The sequence below is a fragment of the Schistocerca americana genome, chromosome 4 (genome assembly GCF_021461395.2).
Source record: "Schistocerca americana isolate TAMUIC-IGC-003095 chromosome 4, iqSchAmer2.1, whole genome shotgun sequence".
In the NCBI taxonomy this organism is placed as follows: domain Eukaryota; kingdom Metazoa; phylum Arthropoda; class Insecta; order Orthoptera; family Acrididae; genus Schistocerca; species Schistocerca americana.
In genome coordinates, this window is record NC_060122.1 from 238,622,385 (window position 1) to 238,648,935 (window position 26,551).

Sequence of the window (26,551 nt, forward strand, 5' to 3'; positions counted from 1 at the left end):
ACAACTTTCTCAGGCATAATACATACATGTGCACTGTCAACTTCTAGCTGCAGACGGTTTGGAAAAGTCGGGGATTATGGAAACCGAATGTTGCGCACCCAAGGAATCAGAAATGTAGGCAACTCGCAGCAAGCGCATGGGCCTCATGTGATCATTGATTGCTGCGGTATCCAATACGGCTTCAATGGTGACTCGAATGTGTCAAACAGGCTTTAGAAAGTGCGCTGATTGGTTATGGTAGGGAAGGAACGCTCTGGCACCATCAACGAAGGACATCTGTTGTGTGTTTCTCTGAGAAATGATTCCGCTCTCACCATCCTCCGGTCGCCAGGGAAGATTCTCACCATTACTAGCCATAGGCTTGAAGGTGTTGTGGCGCAAACGAGATATCAGGATACGATCGGTGGAGCACCTTCCTCCATGCACCACATTACCTTTGAAAGACGGCAAGGACAACCTAAAATTGGTATAAACTCTTGATCTCCGAGATGGTAGTAGGGTGACAACCCCGGTGGATATCACTCGTGCGTTTGTCGGTTACTATAACTGACTAAATCAGTTGGTGCACCAGGATGATGCACCATGGCAACAGTCTCCCAGACCCTTACTGGCACACTTGATGATACAGGTTTGTCATCCCTTTTGGAGGACATCACAGTTGATGATGTTGCTGATGCCCTTGCGAAGGGCAGTTAATAAATCTTCACGTCCAGATGGCTTACTGTTGAAATTCTACCGGACATATAATGATCTGACGGCACTGCGGTGGAAAGAGATGTACCAAGTACTGTTGTTATTAGTAGTTCCCATTCCACTGGCTTTCGTGGAGGGTCTTATTATTCCGGTTCCCAAACTAACTGGAGGCAGACGGATTGAACATTACCGCCAAGTCACCCTCCTCAACTTTAATTTCAAGATCTTCACCAGAATTTTGGCGATACGTGTTAAGCAAGTAATACACCAAATCATTTCATATGAACAAACATTTTTCAGGGGGATAAAGTAATATCCAGACAGCCCTTACTGACTGTCGAGATATGGTCACCCTTGCATCGCTTGTAGTTTGCGCAATGCCTGGTCTCCGTGGAGCTTGATCGCGCTTTTGGTAAAGTGAGCCAGTCTTCTCTGGCTGCTGAGATAGATCGGATGGTCTTCCCAGTTGCCTTTATCCGTGTGACCATGCCCATTCTCATTGGTGCCTCGTCGAGAGTGATGATTAATCATAGGGTGGAAGGACACAACCCCATCTTACATTCGATCCGACAGGACTGCCCTTTCTCATTGACCTCTACGCAACAGCGCAAGAGCCGCTTCCATGTGGGCTGAAACAGCATCTTTTGCTGATCACACTGAGAGGACACAAATTCCAAAATCACATTTATGCGGATGATCTAGTCTTTTTCGACCGTTCTCAGGAGGAGATGTAGATGGGAGAAAGATGGATCGAGCAGTATCGGTATGCAGCAGGCAACAACGAGAACATGGTGAATTAATGTGCCATGGAAATAAGCAGAGGGCTCTGGGCGAGGAGAGTGGTCCCCCTGCGGACGATGTATACATTTCGGTGTTGTCTGTGCATCGTATTAACGAAAACTGTCCGCCAAAAGACAGCGCTGAACTACAGAATCCTGCACAGGTGTCCAAGGCAACCTCCTCTGTAATTTAGATATGGTCGAAAAGATGCCATGGCGCACTGGATACTTCATTTGGCGCCAATCCTACCGATGACTCCAATGATGGCACAGCGCATCCAGGCGATCTTTGGTTACTTTATAGTAATAGACTTCTCTTTCAAGATACAATACGATGTCCGTCCCCCCCCCCCCCCACCGCCTCCACACCCCCCACCACCCCGTCACTGTGGAGGACTGGGACTTATCAGAGTTTGAGTGCGTGCGGCGACCTTTTACATCAACACCATGTTCAAGATGGAGGACCCATTGTCGACATAGTTTCATTGGTCTCTTCGTTGATAAATAGTGCCTCCATCTTGCCTGCCCTGCGCCTCATATCGCTCCTGCGCTCTACCACATCAAAACATTCTTCTTCGACTATATCTATGTGCACTCGAATCCCCCCTGTACCAGGGTACCTACTGAGCGTGATGCTTATGGCTAGATGATGACGAATCATCCTCGGAATCCGGCCGAAAGACGCCACCCAGAAATAGCTTGGCCTGGCGTGTTGAGCTATCCATCAAAGATGCTTTACGACGGATATCCGCGCCACCTGGTACCTCGTAGTTAACGAAATGTTTCCAACAAGACATGTAACACACATCATTTCTCTAGCCAGCTCCTTAATGTGCAGGCTGTTTCGTACAGCGGACATGGATGAACATTGCCTGGAATGAGGACCTTCTGCGGATGTGTGGCTTCTGATTCAGGAGATGCTTGCTTTCTGTCTCCGAGTGCCGCTCCACTCAATCGAGCCAGGAATGCTCCTTCACCCGGTTAAGACCTACTTTCCACTATCAAAGAAACATGCGATTGATTGGACCTAATATCTTTCTGTGTACTACCTTTTTTCGGGATCGTCTCAAAGACATGCTTGACTTTTGGACTCTCTTACTGGAGCGACACGATCAATTGCATACCTGGGGTAAGTACACAAGCAGTGCGTTCAAGAATCCCTCTTGCGGCTGGGTAGTACAGCGCAAGAAAAATTGGTTCTTCAGGATACTAATTTCAATTTCGAAATGGACAACTGAACAAGACTGTATCCTGAGAAGCTGTACCCGAGTCCCCAACGTGGAGCTTTCGGAACTGTTAGCCTTCATTTACTGTTATTTTCCAGTGGTTGTCGTTCTTATACTGTACTAACTGAAGGGTATTCTCAGTTTGGCTGTATTCTGTTTTATATTGCTTGCTAATAAAATACAACGATGTTACATCAGCTTGTATTTTGTTTTGTAATTTGCTTATCTACAATATTGTTAGATCCATGTGAGTCCACTAACTTACTAAAAGTGAATAAAATAATATCAGAATAAAAAAGATTAATCAAAAAAAGATTTAATGTCTCAAGAGGAAAAATTAGTGACATTTTTCTTGTTCAGATTGCACAATACATTTTCCAGCATGTCGTTATAGTAAATTTTTTGTAATTATGATGGGTAAAAAAAGCAATTGTAAGGCGGCCACTCGAGATGAGAGGCCCGGGTTTGATTCCCGGTCAGTTCGGAGGTTTTATCCGCTCAGAATCTGACTGTTGCGTTGTCCTCATCATCAGTTCACCATACACATGCAAGTCGCCGAAGTTGCGTCAAGTAAAAAGACTTGCACTCGGCGAGCGAACAACCCCAAATGGGGCTACAGTCCAATAAATAATGCTATAGCATGATTTCATTTCCGACTCCTTCCTACGCCGCTACATTCTGTCTTGACCATTATCACACGAACCTATGACCTCACAAGTGGGAGTCGAACGCCTCCTGACATACACGATGGCTCCCAAAGCTCAGTAGCGGCCATTTCACAGCCCGTCCGAAACACAATTTGTTTGACATTCGGTGGAACCCGCTTCCTCCGTTCCCCGAAACCTGCTTTGTTCTCGATCAGATCGTCGTGCACAAATACCCTACTGGCCATTAAAAATGCTACACCACGAAGATGACGTGCTACTGACGCGAAATTTAACCGACCGGAAGTAGATGCTGTGATATGCAAATGATTAGCTTTTCAGAGCATTCACACAAGGTTGGCGCCGGTGGCGACACCTACAACGTGCAGACATCAGGAAAGTTTCCAACCGATTTCTCATACACAAACAGCAGTTGACCGGCGTTGCCTGGTGAAACGTTGTTGTGATACCTCGTTTAAGGAGGAGAAATGCGTACCATCACGTTTCCGACTTCGATAAAGGTCGGATTTTAGCCTATCGCGATTTCGGTTTATCGTATCGCGACATTGCTGCTCACGTTGGTCGAGATCCAATGACTGTTAGCAGAATATGGAATCGGTGAGCTCAGGAGGATAATACGGAACGCCGTGCTGGATCCCAACGGCCTCGTATCACTAGCAATCGTGATGACAGGCATCTTATCCGCATGGCTGTAACGGATCGTGCAGCCACGTCTCGATCCCTGAGTCAACAGATGGGGACGTTTGCAAGACAACAACCATCTGCACGAACAGTTCTACAACGTTTGCAGCAGCACGGACTATCAGCTCGGAGACCACGGCTGCGGTTACCCTTGACGCTGCACCACAGACAGGAGCGCCTGCAATGGTATACTCAACGACGAACCTGGGTGCAGGAATGGCAAAACGTCGATTTTTCGGATGAATCCAGGTTCTGTTTACAGCATCATGATGGTCGCATCCGTGTTTGGCGACATCGCACATTGGAAGCGTGTATTCGTCATCGCCATACTGGCGTATCACCCGGCGTGATGGTATGAGGTGCCATTGGTTACACGTCTCGGTAACCTCTTGTTCACATTGACGGCACTTTGAACAATGGACGTAACATTTCAGATGTGTTACGACCCGTGGGTCTACCCTTTATTCGATCCCTGCGAAACCCTACATTTTAGCAGAATAATGCACGACCGCATGTTACAGGTCCTGTACTGGCCTTCCTAGATATAGAAAATGTTCGACTGCAGCCCTGGACAGCACATTCTCCAGATCTCTCACCAATTGAAAACGTCTGGTCAATGGTGGCCGAGCAACTGGCTCGTCACAATACGCCAGTCACTACTCTTGATAAACTGTGGTATCGTATTGAAGCTGCATGGGCAGATGTACCTGTACACGCCATCCAATCTCTGTTTGACTCAATGCCCAGGCGTATCAAGGCCGTTATTGCGGCCAGAGGTGGTTGTTCTGGGTACTGATTTCTCAGGATCTATGCAACCTAATTGCGTGAAAATATAATCACCTGTCAGTTCTAGTATAACATATTTGTCCAATGAATACCCGTTTGCCATCTGCAGTTCTTCTTGGCGTAGCAATTTTAATGGCCAGTAGTGTAGTTACAGAGGCAACGCATTATGAAACTGTATTTTTGAAACTGACATGTTCAGTTCCTTCATTTTGCAATCCAAATCAAGCACAACGCAAGCAAATAAGGATCTCATTGCAGATTAGATTAGCAGAAGCCAAAGAAGATTAGACGCATAAAGAAACTCTACATTCGTGTTTTGCAGTATTTCGGTATATCTGACTTGAAGTTCGATTGCATCCAGAGGTAAGGTAACTGACGGGTACTCACATGAAACCGACGAAGTACCGCAGCAGGAACATGGCCCACAGCTGGACGGCGAAGGCAGAGGCGACCGCCAACACGCCATCCAATATGAGGCTGATCATCAGCAGGCGCTGCCGGCCCAGCGTGTCTGAGAGACCGCCCCACATGAACGCACTAGTGATCATGCCTGCAACAAACATACAGGGCCCGTTTAAGAGCGAAGGGGCACAGCCCCTGCTTGAGTGGCAAGCTGAGGGGACGCCAGAAGCCAGACAGTTGTAAGATTTCTATACCGGACGTATCCCATTTAGTAGCGGCCGCTTGGTGTGGAAAGCTGAGAGTGGCGCAAGGAGCGGGCCAGTGCAAGGTTTGTATATGGTATGGATCACAATCAGTAGCGAAAACTGACACGACGGAAAGTGTACGAGGAAGAGTGGGGAGACGGTGGCTAAGGCCGTCCTAAATAAGTCACTTTTGTGGAAAAGTGTTCTCGAACCGGCCCTGTAAATAAACTGGCCCAAAAAAGAGAGATACCACCACCAAGAATGTAACTTCCACAGTGTTGAATGCAAGCATGCTAACGTGTATACTTTGTATCGCACAGATGCAGGATGTCAATTTGTGGGTTAGAGTTTCATGACTGTTGCCTTTGTTCGGTCAATACAGTGACAGATAATGCTTGTTGTGGATGACGGTGGAATAGTCACTTGATGATGACCCATACGTGCTCCAATTGAAACAGATTTGATGGTCAACAAGCCAAGGCAAGATGTCGACACTCTGTAGAGCATGTTGAGTTACGACAGCGGCATGTGGTCGAGCGTTATCCTGTTGGAAAATATTGCATCTACATCTACGTTCCTACTCTGCAATTCACACTTAAGTGCCTGGCAGAGGGTTCATCGAACCGTTTTCGTACTGCTTCTCTACCATTCCACTCTCGACTGGCGCCTGGGAAAAAGGAACACTTAAATCTTTCCGTTCGGGCTCTGATTTATCTTATTTTATTATGATGATCATTTCTCCCTACATAGGTGGGTGTCAACAAAATATTTACCCATTCGGAAGAGAAAGTTGGTGATTGAAATTTCGTAAATAGATCTCACCGCAAAGAAAACCACCTTTGTTTCAGTGACTGCCACCCCAACTCGCGTATCATATCAGTGACACTCTCACCCCTATTGCGCGATAATAAGAAACGAGCTGCCCTTCTTGGTACTTTTCCAATGTCCTCCGTCAATCCTACCTGGTAAGGATCCCATACTGCGCAGCAATATTCCAGCAGAGGACGGACAAGTGTAGGCTGTCTCTTTAGTGGGTTTGTTGCAACTTCTAAGTGTTCTGCCAACAAAACGCAGTCTTTGTTTCGCCTTCCCCACAATATTATCTCTGTGGTCTTTCCAATTTAAGTTGCTTGTCATTGTAATTCCTAGGTATTTAGTCGAATTGACAGCCCTTATATTTGTGTGATTTATCGTATACCCAAAATTTATCGGATTTCTTTTTGTACCCATATGGTTAACCTCGCACGTTTCTTTGTTTAGTGCTAACTGCCACTTCTCGCACCATACAGAAATTCTCTCTAGATCATTTTGTAATTGGAACTGATCGTCTGATGATTTTACTAGACGGTAAATTCCAGCGTCATCTGCAAACAATCCAAGGGGGCTGCTCAGATTATCACCTAGATCACTTATATAAATCAGGAACAGCACAAGGCCTATGACTCTACCTTGCGGAACGCCAGATATCACTTCTGTTGTACTCGATGATTTCTCGCCTATCACTACGAACTGTGACCTTTCTGAGAGGAAATCACGAATACAGTCACACAATTGAGACGATACTCCATATGCACTCAATCTGATTAATAGTCGCTTGTGAGGAACGGTATCAAAAGCCTCCTGGAAATCTAGGAATATGGAATCGATCTGAGATCCCTTGTCGACAGCACTCGTTACTTCATGGGAATAAAGAGCTAGCTGTGTTGCACAAGAACGATATTTTCTGAATCCGTGTTGGTTACGTATCAATAAGTCATTTTCTTCAAAGTGATTCACAATGTTCGAGTACAGTATATGCTTCAAAATTCTACTGCAAATTGAGGCCAGTGATATGGGACTGTAATTTAATGGGTTACTCCTATTTCCTTTCTTGAATATTGTTGTGACCTGTGCTACTTTCCAGTCTTTAGCAATAGACCTTTCGTCAAGTGAGGGGTTGTATATGATTACTAAGAAAGGAGCTATCGTGTCTGCATACTCTGGAAGGAACCTGACTGGTATACCATCTGGACCGGAAGACTTGCCTTTCTTTAGTGATTTGTTTCGCAACACCTAAGATACCTACTTTTATGTCACTCATGGTAACAGCTGTTCTGATTTTGAATTCTGGAATATTTACTTCGTCTTCTTTCGTGAAGGAATTACGGAAAACTATATTTAGTAACTCCTCTTTAGTGGCACCATCGTCGGTAGCATTTCCATCTCTATCGCGCAGTGACGGTATGACTGTTTTCTGCCACTGGTGTACTTTACGTACGGCCAGAATCTCTTTGGCCTTTCTACCATATTTTGTTATCAGGAGAAAGAAAACTGGCATTCTACGGATCGGAGCGTGGAATGTCAGATCCCTTAACGGGCAGGTAGGTTAGAAAATTTAAAAAAGGGAAATGGATAGGTTAAAGTTAGATATAGTGGGAATTAGTGAAGTTCGGTGGCAGGATGAACAAGACATTTGGTCAGGCGAATACAGGGTTATAAACGCAAAGTCAAATAGGGGTAATGCAGGAGTAGGTTTAATAATGAATAAAAAAATAGGAATGCGGGTAAGCTACTACAAACAGCACAGTGAACGCATTATTGTGGCCAAGATAGACACGAAGCCCACGCCTACTACAGTAGTACAAGTTTATATGCCAACTAGCTCTCCAGATGACGAAGAAATTGATGAAATGTATGATGAGATAAAAGAAATTATTCAGATGGTGAAGGGAGACGAAAATTTAATAGTCATGGGTGACTGGAATTCGAGTGTAGGAAAAGGGAGAGAAGGAAACATAGTAGCTGAATATGGATTGGGGGTAAGAAATGAAAGAGGAAGCCGCCTGGTAGAATTTTGCACGGAGCACAACTTAATCAAACTTGGATCAAGAATCATAAAAGAAGGTTGTATACATGGAAGAAGCCTGGAGATACTGACAGATTTCAGATGGATTATATAATGGTAAGACAGAGATTTAGGTACCAGGTTTTAAATTGTAAGACATTTCCAGGGGCAGATGTGGACTCTGACCACAATCTATTGGTTATGAACTGCAGATTAAAATTGAAGAAACTGCAAAAAGGTGGGAATTTAAGGAGATGGAACCTGGATTAACTGAAAGAACCAGAGGTTGTACAGAGTTTCAGGGAGAGAGTAAGGGAACAATTAACAGGAATGGAGGAAAGAAATACAGTGGAAGAAGAATGGGTAGCTTTGAGGGATGAAGTAGTGAAGGCAGCAGACGATCAAGTAGGTAAAAAGATGAGGGCTAGCAGAAATCTTTGGGTAACAGAAGAATTATTGAATTTAATTTATGAAAGGAGAAAATATAAAAATGCAGTAAATGAAGCAGGCAAAAAGGAGTACAAACGTCTCAAAAATGAGATCGACTGGAAGTGCTAAATGGCTAAGCAGGGATGGCTAGAGGATAAATGTAAGGATGTAGAGGCTCTTCTCACTAGGGGTAAGATAGATACTGCCTACAGGAAAATTAGAGAGGCTTTTGGAGAAAAGAGAACCACTTGTGTGAATATCAAGAGCTCAGATGGAAACCCAGTTCTAAGCAAAGAAGGGAAAGCAGAAAGGTGGAAGGTGTATATAGAGGGTCTATACAAGGGCGATGTACTTGAGGACAATATTATGGAAATGGGAGAGGGTGTAGATGAAGATGAAATGGGAGATATCATACTGCGTGAAGAGTTTGACAGAGCACTGAAAGACCTGAGTCGAAACAAGGCCCCGGGAGTAGACAACATTCCATTAGAACTACTGACGGCCTTGGGAGAGCCAGTCCTGACAAAACTTTACCATCTGTTGTGCAAGATGTATGAGACAGATGAAATTCCCTCAGACTTAAAGAAGAATATAATAATTCCAATACCAAAGAAAGCGGGTGTTGACAGATGTGAAAATTACCGAACTATCAGTTTAATAAGTCACGGCTGCAAAATACTAACGCGAATTCTTTACACACGAATGGAAAAACTAGTAGAAGCCGACCTAGTGGAAGATCAGTTTGGATTCCGTAGAAATATTGGAACTCGTGAGGCAATACTGACCCTACGACTTATCTTAGAAGCTAGATTAAGGAAAGGCAAACTTACGTTTCTAGCATTTGTAGGCTTAGAGAAAGCTTTTGACAATGTTGACTGGAATACTCTCTTTCAAATTGTGAGGGTGGCAGGGGTAAAATATAGGGAGCGAAAGGCTATTTACAATTTGTATAGAAACCAAATGGCAGTTATAAGAGTTGAGGGGCATGAAAGGGAAGCAGTGGTTGGGAAGGGAGTGAGACAGGGTTGTAGCCTCTCCCCGATGTTATTCAATCTGTATATTGAGCAAGTAGCAAAGAAAAGAAAAGAAAAATTCTGAGTAGGTATTAAACTCCATGGAGAAGAAATAAAAACTTTGAGGTTCGCCGATGACATTGTAATTCTATCAGAGACAGCAAAGGATTGGAAGAGCAGTTGAATGGAATGGACAGTGTCTTGAAAGGATGATATAAGATGAACATTAACAAAAGCAAAACAAGGATAATGGAATGTAGTCGAATTAAGTCGGGTGATGCTGAGGGTATTAGATTAGGAAATGACACACTTAAAGTAGTAAAGGAGTTTTGCTATTTGTGGAGCAAAATAACTGATGATGGTCGAAGTCGAGAGGATATAAAATGTAGACTGGCAATGGCAAGGAAATCGTTTCTGAAGAAGAGAAATTTGTTAACATCGAGTATAGATTTAAGTGTCAGGAAGTCGTTTCTGAAAGTATTTGTATGGAGTGTAGCCATGTATGGAAGTGAAACATAGACGATAAATACTTTAGACAAGAAGAGAATAGAAGCTTTCGAAATGTGGCGCTACTGAAGAATGATGAAGATTAGATGGGTAGATCACATAACTAATGAGGAGGTATTGAATAGAACTGGGGAGAAGAGGAGTTTGTGGCACAACTTGACGAGAAGAAGGGATCGGTTGGTAGGACATGTTCTGAGGCATCAAGGGATCACCAATTTAGTATTGGAGGGCATCGTGGAGGGTAAAAATCGTAGAGGGAGACAAAGAGATGAATACACCAAGCAGATTCAGAAGTATGTAGGTTGCAGTAGGTACTGGGAGATGAAGAAGCTTGCACAGGATAGAGTAGCATGGAGAGCTGCATCAAACCAGTCTCAGGACTGAAGACCACAACAACAACAACAACAACCATATTTTGAGATAATATTTCATTGTGGAAACTATTAAAAGCATCTCGCATTGACGTCCGCACTAAATTTCGAGCTTGCGTGAAACAGCCAGTCTTGGGGATTTTGCTTCTTCAGAATTAGGCACGCATACTCCTGGTAAACGTTCCACGAATGGCAACACAACAGGTCGAATCACGAGACTGACGTACAATGTTGCAATCAGGATGCGTGGGAGAGTCGCAACGCTGGCCATAACTCCAGGTGTACGTCCAGTGTGTCTAGGGCGCAATTAGTTCGGTTTCAGGCGCTCACCAGGCATCTTTCTAATCGACACATTGGCATCACTAGTACCAAGACAGAAACGACTATCATCAGAACGTCCACTCAGCCTTCCAATGAGCTCTCGCTTGACACGAGTGACTTCGCAAACAGCAGTGGTTCTTCTACCATGGAGCTGTCTTTGAAGTAACCGATTTGTACCAGTCTGCTGTGTCACTGTGGTGCCATATGCTGCTCGAATCCTGCTGCAGACGCTGTTGATGTGTCACAGCCATACGCAGAATACGACGGTCTTCCCTGTCGGTAGTGCCACATGGCCTTCCGCAGTCCGGTCTTCGCACGACCGAACCTTCCCGTAACCATAGCTGCCTGCAGTCATGCTCAGTGGCTACATTCCTCTTTTGCAATATGGACATACGAGGGTTGGAACTTTAATAGTGGCAACTATTTATTTACAGCTCGTATAAAACAGATATGTGTTTCAAAGTTTTACTGACCTTCAAAGTAGTCACCAGCATTGTGTACAACCCGTTGCTAGCGATGTGGAAGTCGTACGATACTCTTAGAAGTGCCATATGTGTTGACAGTTCGATCGGTGCGGTCTATGGCCCGACTAATTTGTAGCAGTTCTGAAGCGAATGTTGTGAAGTGTTTCCTTCGGTTTAGAAGTCGAGTTGATCTCACGAAGGCGTAAGTCATGGCAGTGCAGTAGGTGGTATAGCACTTAGTAGCCTCATCAGTCAAACAAATCAGTAACAGTTTGCATTGTACGTGCTTGAGCATTGTCCTGCAAAATGATGGTCAGGTCCTGCAGGAAGTGTCATCACTTTTGTCTCTATGCTGTTCATTTTTGGAATACAACCTACGACCAGCTGCTACAAATTCGTCGGACAATAGACCGCGCCGCTCGAACTGTCAACACATATGGCATTGCTAAGAGTATCCTACGACTTCCACGTTGCTGGCAACGGGTTATACACAATGCTTGTGACTACTTTGAAGGTCAGTAAAACTTTGAAACATGTATCTATTTTGTACGAGCTGTAAATAAATAGTTGCCACTATTAAAGTTCCAACCCTCGTATATAGGTGGACTGGAGATGTGCTGATAGTTTCCGAATGAGTGGAAATTTCGTGTTACGAGAGTGAAGCAGTCTCGTATGACATCTTTGGAATAGTCGACTAACGGCAGTGACTGTAGTATCTCTGAACTTGTGAATCTTTGGCAGTCTTGTAGGTAGTCGTGTGTTTGACATCGAATGAGCTAGGTAAGCTGGCAGGGCTTCTAGCGTGGTGCATATTGGAGGAGGATTTAGCTGAAGAAAATTGTAATGCATTATTAATCTGATGGAAGAAATTAAAACTGCAGCGTTTATGGAACACAGAGAACGGATCTGCATTATGGATATAAGTTAATAATGTTTGCTGGCGCGTACTGATAATGTTAGAGATTTTTGCAATAGAACAGTCCACCACCCTGCCTCACTTTATGGCATTTCTGTTTAATTCATTTCAGTTTGCCTAATCGTAAAACCATTGCCTTGTAAGAATTCCGTAAAGAAAGTACAGGTTTTGGTTTTCTGCGAGTTTCATGTTCTTGTGAAGTAAGAGTTTAAAATTCGGCATTGTCATTATAATGAACGGATTAGAATTTTCATTTGAAATCAGAAGTTTTTTTGTGTTAGAAAATCATCCCATTCGTTCTCCCAGTAGTTTTTTGCTTTAGCGTGTTGTAGCTGGCGCGATTACTTCACACTGTGATGTTGCTGCTGATTATGCAATAATTTTTCAGGCCAGATTCTTTCCATAGTTTGCTGCTTGTTTCGTTTCTCATCTCACGTCTCCATTGCGCGAATTCTAAGCATTTTCTTTGTAATTCAGACTTTTAATGGGCCAGTAGGCACTGTGTGTTTCATAGTGTTGCTAAGTAACTTCAGTCTTTCAGTTTTTTTTTAGGCAGTGCACAATTTGAGTTTGTTAGCGGCTTCTGAGTAACAGTTTTGATTTAATCTCCCGCACATTGAACACCAGTTAGCTTTTTCTTTATGTAAATATGTGCATTGTGACACACTATTTGCCATGGTAATTCCAGTTCAACCTTTTTATAACAGAGAACAGTACATTCAGTTGTGAGTAAAAAGCAGGCAAACATTTTAAAGCGCACGAACGATCGAGTCAGAGTAAGTAACTTCCACTTTCTGGAATGTTGCTGAAGGAACATCAGCCTCTCTTAGCCTATTACACGTACTCGTTCAAAGGCGGTGAGATGTTGATCGCGGCATCTTCGTCGTCTCAAAGGCATTCTTGATTAACGTTAACCCGCCACTTCCAATCTCAAAGGTAACTAACGCTCACGACCGTTACAAAGCGTATTAAAAATAAATCTAATTTGCATCCTCGTAGTGGCGCTACTGGTGTCACTTTTATATCTAATAACTTTCCTACATTTCGCATGACTCCGTCTTGGTGCTGGGATTCTTTTTAAATTTTTTTTGTCAGTGTAAACTATTCAGTATCAGTTTCATCCGAAATATTAAACATTACTGGACATGAATAACATCTCATTGGGCTTCCACCCATGTCAAGTAGTTATACAGGGAGTAGGCAAAGTTCTAAATATCACCTCTAAACAGTAAAGTTAAGCATTAATGTTTTGCTTGTTTGCAGGGCTGGTAAACATTAAATGCCCACGACAAAGTATCTTAGCAGGGCACCGGGAGAACCAAAACGGAATGGTGGACCCTAATGATAAAACCGAGTATCGTTCAGTAATTTATTTTCAGCATCAGCGGAAGTATTGCAGTTGTGATGGCACAGCGGCCGGCGTTAGTAGTGTGTCGCGATACTACGGCGCATGTATTTCAGTGTGTACTCAGACTACACACATATGGCAATATACACTCCTGGAAATTGAAATAAGAACACCGTGAATTCATTGTCCCAGGAAGGGGAAACTTTATTGACACATTCCTGGGGTCAGATACATCACATGATCACACTGACAGAACCACAGGCACATAGACACAGGCAACAGAGCATGCACAATGTCGGCACTAGTACAGTGTATATCCACCTTTCGCAGCAATGCAGGCTGCTATTCTCCCATGGAGACGATCGTAGAGATGCTGGATGTAGTCCTGTGGAACGGCTTGCCATGCCATTTCCACCTGGCGCCTCAGTTGGACCAGCGTTCGTGCTGGACGTGCAGACCGCGTGAGACGACGCTTCATCCAGTCCCAAACATGCTCAATGGGGGACAGATCCGGAGATCTTGCTGGCCAGGGTAGTTGACTTACACCTTCTAGAGGACGTTGGGTGGCACGGGATACATGCGGACGTGCATTGTCCTGTTGGAACAGCAAGTTCCCTTGCCGGTCTAGGAATGGTAGAACGATGGGTTCGATGACGGTTTGGATGTACCGTGCACTATTCAGTGTCCCCTCGACGATCACCAGTGGTGTACGGCCAGTGTAGGAGATCGCTCCCCACACCATGATGCCGGGTGTTGGCCCTGTGTGCCTCGGTCGTATGCAGTCCTGATTGTGGCGCTCACCTGCACGGCGCCAAACACGCATACGACCATCATTGGCACCAAGGCAGAAGCGACTCTCATCGCTGAAGACGACACGTCTCCATTCGTCCCTCCATTCACGCCTGTCGCGACACCACTGGAGGCGGGCTGCACGATGTTGGGGCGTGAGCGGAAGACGGCCTAACGGTGTGCGGGACCGTAGCCCAGCTTCATGGAGACGGTTGCGAATGGTCCTCGCCGATACCCCAGGAGCAACAGTGTCCCTAATTTGCTGGGAAGTGGCGGTGCGGTCCCCTACGGCACTGCGTAGGATCCTACGGTCTTGGCGTGCATCCGTGCGTCGCTGCGGTCCGGTCCCAGGTCGACGGGCACGTGCACCTTCCGCCGACCACTGGCGACAACATCGATGTACTGTGGAGACCTCACGCCCCACGTGTTGAGCAATTAGGCGGTACGTCCACCCGGCCTCCCGCATGCCCACTATACGCCCTCGCTCAAAGTCCGTCAACTGCACATACGGTTCACGTCCACGCTGTCGCGGCATGCTACCAGTGTTAAAGACTGCGATGGAGCTCCGTATGCCACGGCAAACTGGCTGACACTGACGGCGGCGGTGCACAAATGCTGCGCAGCTAGCGCCATTCGACGGCCAACACCGCGGTTCCTGGTGTGTCCGCTGTGCCGTGCGTGTGATCATTGCTTGTACAGCCCTCTCGCAGTGTCCGGAGCAAGTATGGTGGGTCTGACACACCGGTGTCAATGTGTTCTTTTTTCCATTTCCAGGAGTGTACAATCAAAAACATTATTACATAACTTTACTTTTCTTAGATATTAGTTGCATCTTTTTGACAGTGCTTCGCTCTTCAAGTGTGGAGTAGTACTCCATAACTCGTCACACTAGCGTTTCACATTTGGTTTCCTTCTCAGAAGCACTAAACTCCCCAGAACCCTAACAGCAAGTTTTGCCTTCCGTTCGCCTTCACTACTGCAGAATTTAAGTCCCATTTCATATTTGATACAGCTCTCCATGCTACCCTATCCTGTGCAAGCTTCTTCATCTCCGAGTAACGACTACAACCTGCAGCCTTCTGCATCTGCTCAGTGCGCTCATCTCTTGGTCTCCCTGTACGATTTTTGCCCTTCACGCTTCCCTCCTATACTAAATTGGTGATCCCCTGACGTCGCAGAATGTGTCCTACCAACCGATTCCTTCTTCTAGTCAAGTTGTGCCACAAATTCCGTTTCTCCCCAGTTCTAGTCAGTACCTCCTCATTAGTTACGTGATACCTATCTATTTTTCTGCAGCACCACATTTCGAAATCTTCTATTCTCTTCTTGTCTAATGTTTCACTTCCACACATGGCTTCACTCCAAACAAATAATTTTAGAAAAGACTTCCTCACACTTAAATCTGTACACATTGTTAACAAATTTTTCTGCAGCACCACATTTCGAAATCTTCTATTCTCTTCTTGTCTAATGTTTCACTTCCCCACATGGCTTCACTCCAAACAAATAATTTTAGAAAAGACTTCCTCACACTTAAATCTGTACACATTGTTAACAAATTTCTCTTCCTCAGAAACGCTTTCCTTGCCATTGCCAGTCTACATTTTATATCCTCTCTACCTCGACCATCATCAGTTATTTTGCTCCCCAAATAGCAAATCTCATCTAGTACTTTAAGGGTCTCATTTCCTAATATAATGCCCTCAGCATCATCTGATTTACTTCTACTACATTCCATTCTCCTCATTTTGCTTTTATTGAAGTTCACCTTATATCCTCCAGCCAAGACATTATCCATTCCGTTCAACAGCTCGTCAACGTCCTTTGCTGTCTCTGACAGAATCACAATGTCTTCGGCATACCTCCAAGTTTTTATTTCTTCTCCATGGATTTCAATTCCTACTCCAAATTTTTCTTTTCTTTACCGCTTGCTCAATATCAGACTGAATAACATCAGGGACAAGCTACAGCCCTTTCTATGGACAATAACAGCAAGTATCTGAAGGGACTGCTGATCTTATGTGACTAATAGCTTAGGTATATTAAGAACGGTATAGGTCCTATTACACATGCTTGCTGCACTTCCCGTTTGCTTAGGAAGGCTTATCGACAACGAAAACTTAATGAATGTTGCATAGAGAGTTCCCAGTTTTCAAAACTTAAGAAATGGGTGGGTGAATTCAGATGTGACCGGACTTGCCCAGTTGATCATTCAGTAGAAGGACGCGTCATAACTGCTGCTAAATTTGAAGTAACCTGTATTTGACGATTTACAGGTACACGCCTGAAGTCGTGTTACTACAGAGTGATATCGCTCCACAGTACACTAGCACGCCGACAGAGGAGCCAAAGCATCTGTTTTCTAATAGCAGCTCCTTTGCGTCTCCATTCCCCGTGATCCATTGCTTTCTTCTTATTAATGCTGCTAATGAACTGCCTCCCGTCACACCTCCAGGATCTGAAATCTCTTCTTCCCTCGCCTCCTTTTCCCATCTATACAACCCTCTAAAACGGTCTGTATAATCCCCTCCTTTTTCTTAATATATGCACAATACTTTGTCGTTGCCTTCGTTTTATTACGCCTAGTAATTGTCTTTGTTCTACTCTTCTCAGTACCTCTTCGTTTTTCACTCTGTCCACACAAGTTATTCTTTCCATCCTCCGCTATGTTCATATCTCATAAGCCTCCAGCCTTGCTGTATCTTTCTCCTTCAATGTCCACGTTTCAGCACCATGCAGGACTTCATTCCATACAAAACATTCTATTAGTCCTTAGCTCAAATCTTTGTCCATATTGCTATAGAAAATTTCCCTTTTCTTGTAAAATACCTCTTTCACCAATTATCCTTTGTTTTTCTCCTAGCGCCATTACTTTTACTTTATTTGTGTTGATTTTCATTCCATAAATCTTTCCTTTAGCTTCAGTTCTATCCACTATATCGTGAAACTCCTTTCCATCAGTAGCTAGAAGGACCATGTCACCCGCAAATCTCAAGCACCATATTCTTCTTTCACCGGCGCCGCCCAAGGTAGCCAGTCGGTCTCAGGAGTCTTGTCACGGTCCGCGCTGCTCCCTTCGTCGGAGGTTCGAGTCCTCCCTCGGACATGGTTATGTGTGTTGTTCTTAGCATAAATTAGTTTAAGTTAGTTTAAGTAGTGGGTAAGCTTAGGGACTGATGACCTCAGCAGTTTGGTCCCACAATATCTTACCACTTACTAGGTTTTACCTCTTGTTACCTAGTGGGCAGTAGATCATTGTGTGATAATTCGTTTCCTGCAGTTGAAGGGGATAAAACGACAAGAACCATCATATGGCACAACAACTAGGTGACGCAGACGCTTCCACTCTGCTCAAACAAATCGTAAAGACGAAGAACGGAGTGGCTGATTATTACATTGTGTGAATCCCAAGAGAAGTTCAGGCCGTGTTGTTCCTAGGATTTCTGTATCGCAATCGAGACGACAGTCGAAGGAATGGTTTACAACATGTGGTACGACTTTTGAAATATGGCAAATGCCGGCTGCTGAGTTCCGCGACTTCTCACACGCTTTCAAAATGACCGAGGAACTGAGGGAGCAGAGAAATATTGTAGCTGTGTCGTGCCAATCCAGGTGGCTTCTTTAGACACCTAATCACGGTAAATGAGTGCTGTCTGTATCACTAAGACATTGAGACAAAGGAGTAAAGTAATCTTGGAAATATTTGAGTTCATCACATGCAAAAATCACACAACCCTGAGGATGCTGTGCGTCTTATGTGACTGGCATGGTGTGGTGTAGTCGCAAGGGGCAAACAGTTACAGGAGGATACCGATGAAATATTCTGACGAAGTTGCAAAGAGGCTATCAAGACTGAAAGTTACGGAGAGCTGTCCGAGGGGTTGTTCTTGTTCCACTACAGCGCTACAGTTCATTCTGCACAGCACACAGTCACACAAGCTGTTTCTTCGTCATATCAAATCTATCCTCAGCCCTGTATTCTCCTCAAATGACACCCAGTGACTTCTTCCTCTTTCTTCTACTGTAGAAAACATTGCGCGGCAAGACTTTACAGAATGACGACGAGATGTTTTAAGAGTAGCAAAAATGTGCCTCATTGAAGGACGAATAAGAAATGGTTCAAATGGCTCTGCGCACTATGGGACTTAACATCTGAGGTTATCAGCTCCCTAGAACTTTTTTTTTTTTTTTTTTAAAAAAAATCTTTATTTCATCATTATCATGTTACAATGTAACCTACTACCTAAATACATTAGTAGGTCCTATATTTTACTATTTCTAAGTTCTATCTGCAGCTATGATGTTTAACACTACAGGTTTATCTTACTACACTCCATCACCACTATGGGGGTTAATCTACCACACTCACTATTCTATGTTACTGTTAGTCTAATATTCCTAGATTTTGGCTTGTTTTGCTTAATTTGTTATGATGCTACTTGCTAATAGTTGTTGTTATAATGACTACTCTACCTGCAGCGTTACAAGTGTGCCAGAATAGATACAAACCTACTTATTGGCCTTTCCCACTGAGCTAATCCCAGTGGGAGAGCCCCTGGCACTGGGCTGGCCGGTAACTTATTCGCTGCAGTTCTATACTATTTCTATTATCCTAATTTGATCTTACAACTAACCTTATGTCTAATGTCATGATCGGTGCATAGTCAAGTCCGATTTTGGTGTACTACCCCCCAACCTATTCCGAAAACCTGGCAGATTCCAGCCGTGAGGCGGCTGGCCAAGTCCACGTCCCGGCGGAACAGGGGGGCGTACGCGACAATTCCGGTGTGTGTTTATTTATCGATTGTTACCAAGATATTCTCTGAGGACTTTGCTCGATATTTTGTTTGTTAAGTGGTTCAGGACGTTGAATGTATTTTCGTGCCTTAGCAAGTGGTACGTGTCGTTGTTCGGCAATTGTTCCCTAAGTTGTTGTGCATCATCGTCGAAGAGGGGACACTCGTACACCACATGGTCTGGAGTGCCCAGCACTGCTCCACAGTCACACGCTGGTGTTGCCCTTTTCCCGAACCGACTAAGATATGTCGGATAGGGTCCGTTCCCAGTAAGAAAGTGCAGCAATCCCCTTGTTGGTTTGATGTAGGTGAGTTCTAGCCGTTCCTTTATGTTGGGTAGCAGTTCGTGTGTTCTTCGGCCAGTTTCATCGCTGTCCCAGAGATTTTGCCATAATTCCATGCCCCTTCTTTTGATACTTTGTTTGTCCCCTACATATATCCCCATAATTTCTTCTATTTTTTCCCTTCGATTTTTCTTTATCCAATACCAGGCGGCCTGTTCCCGGATTTTTATGTCCAGTGGACATAGCCCCATCAGTACTGAAAGTGCCCCTCCTGGAGTTGTTCTGTATGCGCCCACTGAACGTAGGAGCATGTTTCGCTGCACTCTTCTTACGGCCACGGCAGGCATGACCCTCGTGAGCCTGTGTGCCCAGACCGCTGATCCGTAACCTACTATGGATGTGAGGATGCTGTTATGGTATAATTTAATAAGATCAGGTGGGAGGTGGAATCTTTTATGTCCTATTCCTATTAGGTTGTGTAATACTGTGAGAGATCTTTGTGTTGCTGTATCTATGTGCGATGCATAGTTCCACCTCTCGTCGACGATGACACCAAGGTACCGGGCTTCACGGCGCCTGAGGACTGGTTGACCATTTATTCTTACGGTAGGATTTCTTGTGAGTTGGCCTTAGAGCAGCAGGTAAGTTGACTTACTGGGTGCGATAGTCATTTTAGTTTTGTGACACCATGTGGTCAATATAGTTATAGCTCTTTCTATTTTTGGTTCCAGATCTTCGCGGCTGCGGCCGCCGACCAGCAGGAGGAGGTCATCTGCGTAGGCTATGACCTCTAGCACATCTTCACTGCTCTTTAATTCTTCCAAAAGTGGTTCCATGTTAATATCCCAAAGAGTGGCCCCAGGACAGATCCCTGAGGACACCCCTTGGTGATTTTCTTACTGACTTTGCCGCTGGGGGCCGATAGCCGGACCTCCCTGTCTTCACAATAGCTCCTCAGACAGCCATATAGCTGCCCTGGGCATTCCTTCTCCCGCAAGCAGGAGAAGAGCGAAGGCCACCACAGGTTGTCAAAGGCGCCACTAATGTCCACCATGATGCCGACTATGTACTTGTGTGGGGCAGAGCCACAGACATCCGTAGCCAGGGCGATTGCGTCAGACGCCGATCGCCCCGTCCGAAAACCGAACTGCCTGTCACTCATCCCGCACAGGACTCGGTGTGCAGCCAACCTGTCTGCCAGCAGCCTCTCAAAGAGCTTGCCCAACAAGTCCAGCAGACATATGGGTCTGTATGACTTGGCTTCTTTGGGGTCTTTGTCCGGGCCTTTCTTGATTATGACTACGTTCGCCTGTTTCCATATGGAGGGGAAGGTTCGAAGCCGTAAACACTCGTTGTACAGCTGAGTGAGAGGTGCCACCAGCTGGGGGGCGAGGTACTGTATCACCTCCGCAGTAATACCGTCTGGGCCAGGAGCTTTGCCTTTTTTGAGCGCTTTTATTTGGGAGTTTACCTCTTCTTCAGAGAAGGGGTAGACCACACGATTGTTTTCATAGACCCGTTGGTTCTCTCTTCTTATTCTCTGTTGTTCTTCTGAGTCATCTTCCTCTCTATCGTCCGGCAATAGGGCATGGAGTAGGACACCCGCAGTTTCCTGCCAGGTCTCCGTCATCCGGTCCCCACTCCTGACGGTAGATAGCACCATAGGTGATTTAATTTTCTCCCGTACTATTTTGTAAGGTAGTCCCCAAGGGTCTGTAGCCAATTGGCTTTGCACATATTTCTCCCAGCTCCTCATCCTGACAGCCTTGAGTTCCTGTTGGAACTGTTCTTTGGCTTCTCTGTATATCTGCAGCCATCGCTGCTTTTCGTGCCAGACGACACACCGCTGGTAATACCTCCTCGCCCTCCGTACTGCTTGGCGCATTTGCCCCAGTTCGGCTGACCATGGTGAAGGGGGGGCCGCGACAGCCCTCCTCCTGGTTGGTACGGCTGCCTTGACTGCCCTGGTTATCGCACTTGTGAGATCTCGGGCGTATTCTTCTACGTTGACATCACCCTCCAGCAATGCAGGGATGTCACACTCCCTAGCCAGCCGGTCCCAGTTGGTTTTGTTGTAATTGAGTTGCGTCTCCCACCCTATGTCCCAGTGGCACTCGCTGTCTCCAATGGTGAATGTTATGAGGTTATGATCACTTGTGGTAATCTGGTCCCAAACTGTCCAATTTGATATTTTTGTTGCAAGGTTTGGCGTTACCAGGGTAACGTCAATGTTTGTACCGTGTCCTCCCCCCCCCCCCCCCCCGGTGTAGGTGGGAGGGTTTCCCTGTTTATTAGCGACCATGAGTTGTAGTGACATGATGGTGTCGACAGCTTTTTCTCCTCGATCGTCTTGAGTACCACTGAACCACAGGGGGGATTTTGCATTGATGTCCGCAGTCACAAGAATTTTTTGCCCCCGCAACGCCGTGGCTATTTGCACGAGCTTATCTAAGAATTCATCTATTGGTCTTCCGTACTGAAAGTATAGTATTCCTGTGGGTGAATGAAGCTCCACGACGTTGCAGTGGTCATCCAAAAATTGTGCTAATACAGTGGCTCTCAATGCTTTATTTGTGATTATGACTGCGGCTTTCGGTTCAAATGGCTCTGCGCACTATGGGACTTAACATCTGAGGTTATCGGCTCCCTAGAACTTAGAATTACTCAAACCTAACTAACCCAAGGGCATCACATACATCCATGCCCAAGGCAGGATTCGAACCTGCGACCGTAGCTGTCGCGCGGTTCTAGACTGAAGCACCTAGAACCGCTCGGCCACATCGGCCGGTGACGAACACGAGTGCATGGACTAGCAACATCTCTGATTTCGCAGACTGATCTTTTTTCAGGTGATTATTAAAGTTTGTGAGTCTCCCTAGAAAATCAGCAAGCTTTTGTCCAAATGCTCCTTAGTTACTGTCAAGTAAATCCCCATATGTTTTATTCCCCCACGAGGGAGCGGGCTGGCAGTTGGCAACATTCACCCTCTTACCAAAGATCTCACGTGATTAACAAAATTTCTGACTATACAAAACTCATGATATAAATTCTGTCGCTTTAGACTACTGATACGCACCAGGGGGTAATTACACTTTGAGGGTTAAAATGAAATTTTCTGAGGGGTACAAGCCGAAAGGCTTTCAGTCCATCAAACTAAAGTAATGACTGACACTATGTAGTAGAGGTTAAAGCTTCCTCACATAGTTCATTAGCTACACACATTCCTCATTATCTTGTACGATGCATCGATTACGGTAGAAGTGAGATATGTACATAACAAACGCTGAGTATCTCATGAAAATGTCTTCTCCTGGTTGTAGAGAATACAAGCAATAGTCCAGGAATAGCTTCCTCACTCACTTCGAAACAAATATGCTGATGAGCCAAAACATTTTGAACATCTGCTTCACAGTTTGTTTACCTGTCTTTGGCACGGAATACATCACAAATACTCCTTATCAGAGATCCGACAGTTCGTTGGTAGGTTTGTGGAAGTGTGTGGCATTAGATGTCAACTCACAGGTCCTGTAATATGCGTAAGTAACGGGCAGCTAATTTGTGTACGCGGTGATGGTGCCCGATAGCCAGCCAGGTGGGTTCAATAGAGTTCACATAAGGCGAATTTAGTCGCCAAGACACCTACTGAGTTTACTATAATGCTCAGAGACAAGGACAATTATACTGCTGAGAGATGACATCGTCGTCGGTAAACACATCAAGCATGAAGGGATGCAGGTGATTCGCAGCTGTCAATATGTCTTCGATTTCTACCACAGGTTACATGTAAGCGTTGGAGAATGTCTCCCATAGCTAATACTAGATAAGTGCACGTGTGGTGTAGGAGGAGCGTTTGATTAGTAATGAACCGTCTTCGGTCCCAGGATCGAACCCCGCCACCGCTTAGATGTCGAATAAAAATCATCAGCAATAACGGCCGAAGACTTACAGCATAAGGAGTCACCCCTCTTTCGGTCAATGGCCTTGTGAAAGAGGGTGGAGGAACGGGCAGCTTGCTCTTGGGTAGGAAACTACCCATAAAGGGTGCAAGAATTAGCAATAATCAACGGCATGAGGATGCAGAAAGCAATGGAAACCACAGCATTAAAGATATACAGTATAATGTGTATCAACAGTACGTGTGGCCTGTAATTGAACAAATGTCACGGTGATATCTCCGTCCCCAAAAGATTACGAAATAATCCCCCATACGTACCTCCGAGAGGGGACTGCCAAGGGGGAGGTGACCGTGAGAAAAAGATTGAATACTAACGTTCTACCAATTGGGCAGTGGAATGTCAGAAGCTTGAACGTGATAGGGAACCTAGAAAATCTGAAAACGGAAATGCAAAGGCTCAATCTAGATACAGTCTGAGTCAGTGAAATGAAATGGAGAAAAAACAATGATTTGTGTCAGATGAGTATAGGGTAAATCAACAGCGCCAGAAAAAAAATGGGAGTAGGATTCGTTATGAATACGAAGGTAGGGCAGAGAGTGTGTTACTGTGAACAGTTCGGCGACAGAGTTGTCTCATCAAAATCGACGGCAAAGCAACGCCGACAGCGATAGTTCAGGTATACATGCTGACCTCGCAAACCGAAGATGGAGAGATAGAGTGAGAATAAGAGGATATTTCACAGGTAATTCAGTACGTAAGGGAAGATGAAAATTTAATAGTCACGAGGTATTGGAATCCGATTGCAGGAGAAGGATTAGAATAAAAGGTTACGGGAGAATATGGGGTTGGTATCAGGAGAGAGACGAGAAACTTTAGTTGAATTCTACAGTAATTTTCGGATGCTAATAGCGAATACTCTCAAGAGGAGTAGGTACACATGGGAAAGGCCGAGAGATACGGGAAGATTTCAGCTAGATTACATCATGGTAGAGATTCCAAAATCAGATACTGGATTCTGAGGCGTACTCAGGAGCAGATACAGACTGACATGACAATTTAATAATGATGAAGAATAGGCGCGAGTTTAGGAGACAAGTTAGGAAGAATCAATGCGCAAAGAAGTGGGATGAGGAAGTACTACGGAGTGAAGAGTTACGCTTGAAGTTCGGTGTTTCTATCGATACTGCGATAAGGAGTAGCTCAATAGGTAGTTCAGTTGGAGAAAGATGGACATCTCCAAAAAGGTCGGTCACAGAAGTTCGAAAGAAAAACAAGACATAAATAAGGTACCTGCGAGGTAAGCATGAGTAACAAAAGAAATACTTCAGTTGGTCGATGAAAGAAGGAGGTGTAAGATGTTCAGGGAAATTCAGGAATACAAAATACAAAGCACTTGGAAATGGAATAAACAGGAGGTGCAGGAAACCTAAGGAGAAATGGTTACATGAAAAACGTGAAGAAATCGCAAACGAAATGATTGTCGGAAGAATTGATTTGCATATAGGAGAGTCAACCTTCCCGAAACTAAAAGCAGGGGCGTTAACATTAAGAATGTAATGGGAATATCACTGTTAAATTCGGGCCGGCCAGTGTGGCCGAGCGGTTCTAGGCGCTTCAGTGTGGAACGGCGCGACCGCTACGGTCGCAGGTTCGAATCGTGTCTCGGGCATGGATGTGTGTGATGCCCTTAGGTTAGTTAGGTTTAAGCAGTTCTAAGTTCTAGGGGACTGATGACGTCAGACGTTAAGTCCCATAGTGCTGAGAGCCATTTGATTTTTTTTTTTTTTTTTGAACAATAGGAGTGGAAGACCAAGTACAAAGTGCTCGGATTAAACAGGGTTTGAGACAATGATGTAGCCTTTCGCCCCTACTGTTCAATCTATACATCGAGGAAGCGATGATGGAAATAAAAGATCGACTAGAGTGGAATTAAAATACAAGGTGAAAGGTTATCAATGATCAAAGCCGCTGATGACATTGCTGTCCTCAAAAAAAGTGAAATACATGATGTGCTGAATGGAATCAAGAGTCTAATGTGTACAAAATATAGATTGAGAGTAAATCGAAGAAATACAAAAGTAATAAGGAGCAGAAATGAGAACAATGAGAAACTAAAAATCAGAATGGGTGATCACGAAGTAGATAAACTTAGTGTTTTCTGATGCCTAGGCAGCAAAGTAATCCATGACGGCCGGCCACTGTGGCCGAGCGGTTCTAGGCGCTTCAGTCCGGAATCGCGCTGCTGCTAGCGTCGCAGGTTCGAATTCTGCCTCGGGCATGGATGTGTGTGATGCCCTTAGGTTAGTTAGGTTTAAGCAGTTCTAAGTTCTAGGGGACTGATGACCTCAGATGTTAAGTCCCATAGTGCTTCGAGCCAATCCATGACGGTGGACATAAACAGCAGACTAGCACTGCCGGAAAGGGTATTCCTGGCCAAGAGTGTCTACTAGTGTGACCGATAGATCGTAATTCGAAGAAGAAATTTCTACGAATGTACGTTTGGAGCACAGTATTGTATAGTAGGGAAACATAGACTATGGGAAAACCGATAAAGAAGAGAGTCGAAGCATTTAGATGTGGTGCTACATGAGACTGTTGGAAACCAAGTGGACTGATAAGGTAAGGCATGAGCAGGTACTCCGCAGCATCGGTGAGGAAAGAAATATATAAAAATACTGACACGAAGAAGGAACATCGCTAACTTCCTTGCTAGTGATGGAGGTTTAGAGGGTAAAAATTGTAGGGGAAGAGAGAGATTGGAATACATCCAGCAAATAATTGATTATGAAAATTGCAGGTGCTACTCAGAGATGAATTCGTGGCTGGCCGCATAAAACTGATCAGAAGACTGACTCATAGCGCTGTTCTGGCTTCGAGACACGGCAATTATACTGTTGAATGATGACATCACCGTCGGTGAAGACATCAAGTATGAAGGGACGCAGGAGGCTCGAAGTTTTCAGCGAGTCCTCGAAGCATAATAGTGTTCCCACTACCCTGCATCTGTGGCGCGCTGCATGTTTAGAGCTGCTGTTCACTTCGATGACGGCGTTTGTGGAGACGACCAGCGATCTAGTGTAGCAAAAATGTGGTTCACCCGAAGAGCCGACATATTT

General features: G+C 44.9%; 1 protein-coding gene across 1 annotated transcript in view; it reads right to left on the reverse strand.

The window, feature by feature from the left end:
- The window catches only part of LOC124613091 (synaptic vesicle glycoprotein 2C-like), a 179,545-nt gene that overhangs the window by 114,411 nt on the left and 38,583 nt on the right, over positions 1–26,551 (reverse strand). The window contains exon 4 of the mRNA XM_047141683.1: positions 5,218–5,380. Within this exon, the coding sequence (XP_046997639.1) occupies positions 5,218–5,380 (163 nt within the window). The remainder of the gene's footprint in view (positions 1–5,217; positions 5,381–26,551) is intronic.